The sequence below is a fragment of the Camelina sativa genome, chromosome 6 (assembly GCF_000633955.1).
Source record: "Camelina sativa cultivar DH55 chromosome 6, Cs, whole genome shotgun sequence".
NCBI lineage: Eukaryota > Viridiplantae > Streptophyta > Magnoliopsida > Brassicales > Brassicaceae > Camelina > Camelina sativa.
Window position 1 is genome coordinate 7,589,661 of NC_025690.1, and position 8,017 is coordinate 7,597,677.

Below are 8,017 nucleotides of genomic sequence, written 5' to 3' on the forward strand. Positions count from 1 at the left end.
TCTGCAAAATCCAGAAGAAAAAGTTGGAAATAAAAGATAGCAAAGTAAGTGACTGTAGCCAATTCCAACTTAGATCAATAATAATGCACCTCAGAAACAAAAGAAAACTATTTTATTCGCCCTAACCCTGACATGCCTAAGTCCTAACCTAGGGACAAGGGTGGCCTAGTTGTCAACTCCACTACACCATCCCACCTACATGGTCATGAGAAAGGGTTGTTCTTTTCTCCAAGGGTTTAGGGTGCACATTCATCTTGCAAACAAAATATAAAAACAACTAGACATGCCTATTCAATACCGTTGTAGTGATAAAGGGAGAAACTAATCATAATTTTTCAATGAACAGGTGTACACATACACAGTAACCTCAACGAGCCGGAAGGTGCTATCAGCCCCAGCGATGCATAGAACAAGTGGATCATTCTTATCGGTTCTCAGAGGCAACCAATCAAGTTCCAGTACCAGAGTGCCAGGAATTTGAGGCTGTAGAAGTGACTGGGCTAGCGGATCTGGTGAATCCTGCATCAATTTTCAGCAGCAACTGTCAGAAAAGAGTTATTTTAAGTTGACAGACAATTTCAAACACGTATCAATGAAACCCGTCTTCTTCTTGTTTTCCCTTCACATTGCATAATACTAGTACACCACCTTTGAAAACACAAGAAACATGCAAAAATTCCTCTTAAGACTCACAAGATCAAATACAGAAAATGTATTGTCATTAAATAGCACAGCTACGCGCCCTCGGCTGCGATCTCCAGCAACAACAGGTGAAAATTTGATCCTCCGTATTCCATCTCTGTGACTATTAAATGCAGATGACTGTCCAGTTGTTACATCCCACCATCTTATGTTTCCTGATTTATCTCCCATAACCTGGAAAGAGATAGCAAGATATGATTTCCACAGGAAAATAAGAGAGAGAACTGGAAGGTGAAAAGAAACGAACCACATGAGGCAAGCGATATGCCATGGCTGTAACCAATCCATCTGAGGGAACGAATGAGGTAGATGGCCATTTGGGTCTAGAAATAGAGGCGGGATCATCTATATGTCAGTGAATATAGGAAGAAGATTACACAACAATTGAAGTTCAAGAACGTGATTGCGAATTCATCTAAATGCAGCTGATAAAAAAATAACACGCAGTTCTGCGCTTTCTGAAATTGGACAACAAAGATCTACTCATTATCTCACAAATTGTTTTTAGGAAAGAATTTAATGACAGATGGCATTAGAAACAAATGATATAGCAAGATGGAATAAGGAGAAAGGAACACTACAATAGGCAAGCAATAACGTGCAATCACTATTTCATATTATCTTCTCAGAAACAGAGAGAAATTTAAAAGCCCTTAATTATGATCTGCATTGTGATAAGGAATTGCTATGGAAAGAAAAATTTCCGAACAACAATTGAGTTAATGGAACCATCAGTTTTTACCTGTAATCTCGAATTCTACGTCCTTGGACTTCAAATACTCCAAGGGCACCATTTACTAGTGCAAATGCAAAACTCTCTACAGTTTCTTCAGTCGATCCATCCGAGCCCACAGACGCTGCAGATGTGTCAATTACCAAACCCTTAGAAAAAAAAGCATCAAAGACTGGGTAAAATTAGGATAACACAGATTTAATTGTCAAAAACATCTCACTAGAGTCTGCTGGAGCAGCTACTCCTTCGGATGCTGAGAGAGATTGTTTAGAAGGACCGCCTTGACCTGGGCGTGGAACTGCCGGAAGCGTCCATTCCACTACCGTGAAAGGAAGAGCTAATGATCTAAGCTATAAAATTAGAAGGAATATGAAAGCTCCACTAGTTAGATATGAAATATTAATAAACAGAATCTAAAAGCCTCAAATGCAAGAGTATATTTATATTAAGAACACTTTTGGTTCTCGTTCTCACCCATTCTACACACCATCATTACTTTTTTTCTTGAGATGGCAATAAAGACTTTCCAGCACTTCGGAAAGAGGATAGGCAAGATAAGAAGCCACAGAAAGTATGTTGCTTTAATGAATCTCTTAAAAAATCTTAAGGCACAAGCTTTAACCTTTTTGTGCATAATTGATCTTATTAGGCATTATGCTTGTCCAAACCTATGTGGTGCAAAATTATACCTCCTTACTCAAGTTTCACTTGCAAAAAGCATTGACAGTAAATGGATATACGAATAAAGTATGATAGGGATGAGAAATTATGAAATGTAGAATTGGCCATCAAAAGAAAAGAAAATGTCATATGGATGAAAAGTTACAGAGTATAAGTGCAATTCTAAGCTTGTAAACATATGAGACAGAAAGAGTTGTTGTCATCTATTCAACGAGACTAAGTCAAGTAGAAAAGCAAAGGTACATTGGGGTTGAGCTTTACTCACCATGACAGGATGCTTGGTCATCGCCCAAACTTCTACAGGAGCATCACGGAAAAGAATTAGAAGATACCTGCATCAGAACATAAAAAAAAAACAAATCTGTTAGCTTTAGAAGAGGTATCCAGACGCTCTAGAGCCAATAACTTCCACTTTTACAATAGTTCCTCAACATTGACATAGTAAACCAATTTCTTCTATGATTGAAATTTAACATTTGTCATCTGATAATGGGACAGATCTTTAATAGCCAGAGACATGTTCCTAAGCTTAAATTATTAATGATAACCTGATAGCATTCGTCACATTGTTATTATGCATCAAATACTCGAGCTAAAAAAATTAAATTAAAATCAAACCTTCCGGAAGAAGAAGTTCTAAGAGCTCTTATGGGAGTACGTTCTGGCTTTTGTAAATCACAAAATTGTTTATTCAACCCACTCCTAAGGCAAGTCACAACTAACTTATTTATGTAGCCTCTGCTTTTGTCATTCACCTGAAAACACAAACCGATGCATGATGCCGGATGTCAATTCCCAATTCTATTAAGCTTTAGAATAAGCAAGGGAAATTCAACTAAACCTAACACTCTTCTTAATCCTGGAAGAAACCAATCATAAATTGGAATCACTAGGAAAAAACAGATGAAAGCAATGAGACTCAACATGCTCCTTTTGAAATATATTTGCACACCTGACTGTAAGAAAATGAAACCAATCTTGAATTTCCAAGCCATCGAAGGCCCCTAACAACACCAGTATGAACAGAAGTGCTTGCAGCAACAGCATTTGTTGATACATCAACAATATCGATTGTCCCGCTATGAGTTCCCAAAGCAACCAACGGAACAGCTGCCGCAGGGATGTTACCCCCTCCTTCATTTGAAATCAATCCGTTTAATCATTTGAGTTTTCTGAGGAACACTTTTAGTATTACATATACAAGGAAGACTACAACTAACTTGCTAGGGATGCCGTAAGAGACGGAGATGGTACAGCAAGTGTAGAGACTGTGGAAGAGAGAAGCTGAAGCTGTCCAGTCAGGCTGATCTGCATTGAGCGATGTAAACAAGTAAAGGCCCTGTTAAGTAGGAAAAAAATGATAAGATCACAAAACAATTATTGTGGAAAACATAACTCTATATATGATGAACCTGGTAAGACCAACCTTCTAACATCTGGAGGAACAACTATATAGTGATTAAGTAACTAGTTAACCCAAAATTCTTCCAGCCACCTACCTTAAATGATAGGTCTGATCTTCCGAAGGAGGAACTTGATGTCTGACCTCTGCTTTTATTTGTAGGGGTAACAACTAATCCATCCTCCAGATTTGAGAAATCTTTCTTCTGAATAGCTCCAGGGAGTGCTACATCAGCCCCTACGATACTCATGTCCAAGTCTGATGCATTTTTTAGAGCATCTTCAACACCTTCAGCACTTAAGACCCACTTCCATATTTTACCGTCATCAGATAGGGAGAAAAAGGTCGTCTTGGAAACAACGATACTTTCATCGTAAAAGTCAAATGGGTTATCAAAATCCACAGAAGAAGTTTCATCTGGATAAAGTTTTGTAATGGTTTGCATTGTGGAGTCCGATTGACTGAGAAGAACAGCCAGAGCTGAAGGAGACGGGATGGACAGTCCAATAGATGGCATAAACTCTTCCATGGTACACATGACATGCACCTGTTCTCCTCTGCAATGATATGTAACCAGGAGAAGTTTAGATGAGCAACCAGAACAGGAGTATCCAAGTTTGATCAACATTAGAAGACACAAAGTCATATGCATCTGATTCTTTCAAACCATAATTCTCAGACACTATATAAAAGGAAGCTAGAGAGCAGATAGTTAAAGTATGACCAGATAGGTAAAGATTGGTTCTTCCCCTGAGATGCAGAACAAGTTCTGGGCACCAGATAAGAACTTCAGATTTGGAAGCTATTATAATTATGAATTGATCCCTAATGAGGTTGACTTTCTCAAAGATTAGCATGATTGCAATAATCAAACATGAGCTAATATAACTTGGAAAGCTTTCTAGTTCAGCAAGTTCTCAGAAACATTCGTCAAGTTTAAAGAAAGTTGAATAATAAAAGAAACATATCGAAGCAGATAACTCAAGGCTATTAACATTGCACCATTACCCTAAAATATGATACCTAAAATATTCTTCCCATCTTTTCACCCATAAAGGACAAAAATATCTTACCCTTTCTGACGCCAAATGCTGAGCCTACCATCGACATGAGCACAATAAAGCAACTCATTGTTTGGATCCGGCAAAACATCCAGAAACTTGGCGCAACCACGAGGTAATGGCGTGGTCGAGAGGGGTGTCTCATATTGTAGATCAAAGACCAATAGCTCCCTAGGAAACGTCACAAACAGTATATTCTTCCAGTGTGGCGAGAATGCAAATCTAGCAAAGTATAACGGAAATGCGGCTGAAGCAGGCGAAGAAGATGATGAATTGCCATCTCTTTCCAACCTCAATAGCTCAGTGAAATCCGTCTTTATCTGCATCTCCTGAATCACAACGTCGTTCTCAGTGTCTCCGAGTACCTTAACCGACAATAGGAGCCCCTTGAGGCCAAGCACACAGAAATGGCGAGAATCATAGGGATCGCGGCGGAGACATGAGAGAATCTCCGTACCGGCATCGTACTTCCAGAAAAGTCCACCGGAGACTGTGTAGAGTGACAGAAAAGAAGATCCAGAAATCGCGGCGAGGACATGAGAATCCTGTCGAGCTTGAACCCAGCAGAGGTCCTGAACCCCAAGCTTGGGATCGGAGGAAGGATTAAGCCAGACGACGACGGAGCGAAGATGGAAGTCAACGAGCGCGACACGGCCGTGACGATCGGCAACGGCGAGGAGAAGGTGTGAGGCGGAGGGCTCGGTGGATAGTAGATCACGGGGGAGAGGGAGAGGGATCCAACGGACGGAAGTGACGAAGGGAGAGAGAGCACCGGGAGGAGGAGGGAGAGGGATAGTGGAAATGAGCTGGAGAGAACGAGAGTCGACAACAGAGACGGAGGAGCCAGATGAGAAGGCAAAGAGACCGGATGGACTGAGATCGGCGGATCCGAAGTTGTTACGGCTGGGAGGACCAGGGAGAGTCGAACCCCAGGTATCGGTTGGTGACAACTTCGATGCCGCCATTGTTGCAGCCTTTCTGCTTATCAATCTCTCACGAATTTTCAATTTCTCTGTCTCATTTGATTTTGATTTTCAACAAAGAACAATGAAATGCCACTCAGAATATAATAAGGATATATAAATAGTGGAGCCAAACAAATATTACATGAGTTGTGTGAGTTTTTTTTATTTTTCCTCTTTTGTTTCCTTGTCATCGATCAAATCTTCTTTTTTTTTTTGGTTATTTTGTTTGAGATCTCTTATTTTCTCGTTATTAGGATACATTAACTGGTTTAGTATACATAAAGTTGGATTTTGAAAGTTAGTCATTAACAAAATTTTGACATGTGTCAAGTTATTAATATCAGATTTTAACATATATAAAAGTTAATATTTAATAGAAAGAATTTGATTACAAAAAAAATATTATTTATAAAGAAATAGATACAAAGTTTTTCTAAATAATGATAAGGAGATTTTATATATATATATATATATATATATATTTCATAAAATTCGAAACTATATTTATTTACTTATTTTTAATTTTAAGTTATTAATTTTACAAAAAAATAGAAAAAGGGAAAAGATAATATACAGTTAATTATTAATTCTAAATTTCATAAATACTCACTTTTATATAAACATAGATCGTTTCATATTTAAATAATTTATTCAAAAACAAAGTTTTCAATTTTGTTTAATTGGGGGAAAAATTAATGAGAAGGTAAATTTTTCTTATTTTTTTAAACCAAAATTTTCTCCTACTTTCTCCTTTTTCAGTTAGGAATAAGTAAGAATTAATATGTTGATCCAAAAAAAGATTAATATATGAGTCTTCTTTTTCTACTACTGTATTTTAAAATTTATTGTAGTACTTTTAGATTGTTTTATTTAATTTATATTTTCATCTTTGAACTATTTGGGATTCATTTATTAACATGCTTATAATTTTGTTTGTTTCTTTAATTATGCCAATTAATTTTATTCTAATTTCTCAACCTTGATTGGTTGGTCAGAAACCCTTTTTTTTTTTGCAAACATAATTGTTACCATTATTCATTCAATCCCAAAGGAAGATAACGAGTAGAAGCTCATCAATTTAATGAATGGATAAAATAGGCTAATCAAACACAAGCGTACAACAAACATATATAGATATATAAGAAAAAAATAAATCGTTGTTGATAGATCCATAGGAGCTCAAAGACTCTAACACCCTGGTTTGCAGAAAAGTTTAAAAGAATTGATTTGGTCACATACGTCACCAAAATATACTTATTTTTTTTGTCAAAGGTCATGAGAGAACTATATTTTTGGTTCTTCGAACAGGGGAGTGTGGTTATTTATCTTTATGTTTTTATTTTTCACTTAAGTTTGGTCTCTTGGTTGGAAATATGGTTTTTGGGTTCTCCCCTTGGGCACAAGTTTTTCCCTATCTTTTGAAGGATTAGAGTAGGTAGGCATGGGTGGGGTTCCACCAAAATGTATAATATTTTTTAAATGAATATTTTGAGTTGGAATTGTCAAGGTCTCGGCAATAAGGCCATTATTGGACATCTTCGGGATTTATGGAAGGAACATCGACCTGATTTTTTTATTTCTTATGGAAACGAAACAATCTTCAACTCTGCTGGAAAGTTTAGTAGGTCATTTTGGTTACCAAAACTTAAAAACAGTAGATCCGATTGGTTGCAGTGGTGGTTTGGCTCTGTTTTATAGTAAGGATGCTTTTCAAGTTTCAATTTTATATGAGTCGAACTGATTAATTGATATTGAAGCGGTTTACAAAGGACGTTTAATCCACTTAACATTTTTTGTGGCGATCCGGTTCCCAATCATCGTGATTTGTTTTGGGACGTTTAGTAAGGATGGGGGTCACTAGGTCCTCTCCATGGTTTGTGGTTGGAGATTTTAATGAATTAACAGGGAATCATGAGAAGCGAGGGGGAAAGCTGCGCCTTGCGTCTTCATTCCTTTCTTTTAATGGGATAATTCAAGATTGTGGTTTTTTGGAATTTCCCTATCTTGGAGACAGTTTTTCTTGGGGGGGGGGGTTGGCGGGATAATAAACCAATTCAATGTCGGTTGGATAGAGCATTAGGTAATGAGGATTGGCATGATTTGTTTCCTGATACGGTTACAGAATATTCGCCTATGATCGCTCCTGATCATAAGCCTCTTGTGGTAAACATTAGTGCAAAATGGTCACGGGGACAAATGTGTTTAACGTTCGATCGTCGTTGGGTTGGGAAGGAGGGGCTGATGGAGGCGATCTCGGTGGGATGGGGTGGTGAACATCCTCAGGGTCAATTTAGTTTTGTGGAGCGAATTGTGAGTTGTAGGCGGGCTATTTCTCGGTGGCGTAAAGCACATGTTCCTTTTGGTCGAGACAAGATTGAGGATTTAAAACACCAGTTGGACGTTGCTCAAACGGATGATGCAACTCCTTTGTCGGTAATCTCGGATCTTAATGGCCGATGACGGGAGGCTTATC

The 8,017-nt window shown here is 37.9% G+C and overlaps 1 protein-coding gene across 1 annotated transcript in view; it reads right to left on the minus strand.

The window, feature by feature from the left end:
• LOC104698784 (WD repeat-containing protein 11-like) overlaps nucleotides 1-5,638 on the minus strand; it is a 9,175-nt gene extending 3,537 nt beyond the window's left edge. The window contains exons 1-12 of the mRNA XM_010414178.2: nucleotides 4,592-5,638; nucleotides 3,616-4,075; nucleotides 3,337-3,424; nucleotides 3,069-3,250; nucleotides 2,735-2,871; nucleotides 2,382-2,448; nucleotides 1,656-1,785; nucleotides 1,445-1,559; nucleotides 950-1,025; nucleotides 694-876; nucleotides 323-519; nucleotides 178-181 (exon numbers count right to left, since the gene is read on the minus strand). Coding sequence (XP_010412480.1) covers nucleotides 178-181; nucleotides 323-519; nucleotides 694-876; nucleotides 950-1,025; nucleotides 1,445-1,559; nucleotides 1,656-1,785; nucleotides 2,382-2,448; nucleotides 2,735-2,871; nucleotides 3,069-3,250; nucleotides 3,337-3,424; nucleotides 3,616-4,075; nucleotides 4,592-5,544 — 2,592 coding nt within the window. The 5' untranslated portion in view covers nucleotides 5,545-5,638. The remainder of the gene's footprint in view (nucleotides 1-177; nucleotides 182-322; nucleotides 520-693; nucleotides 877-949; nucleotides 1,026-1,444; nucleotides 1,560-1,655; nucleotides 1,786-2,381; nucleotides 2,449-2,734; nucleotides 2,872-3,068; nucleotides 3,251-3,336; nucleotides 3,425-3,615; nucleotides 4,076-4,591) is intronic.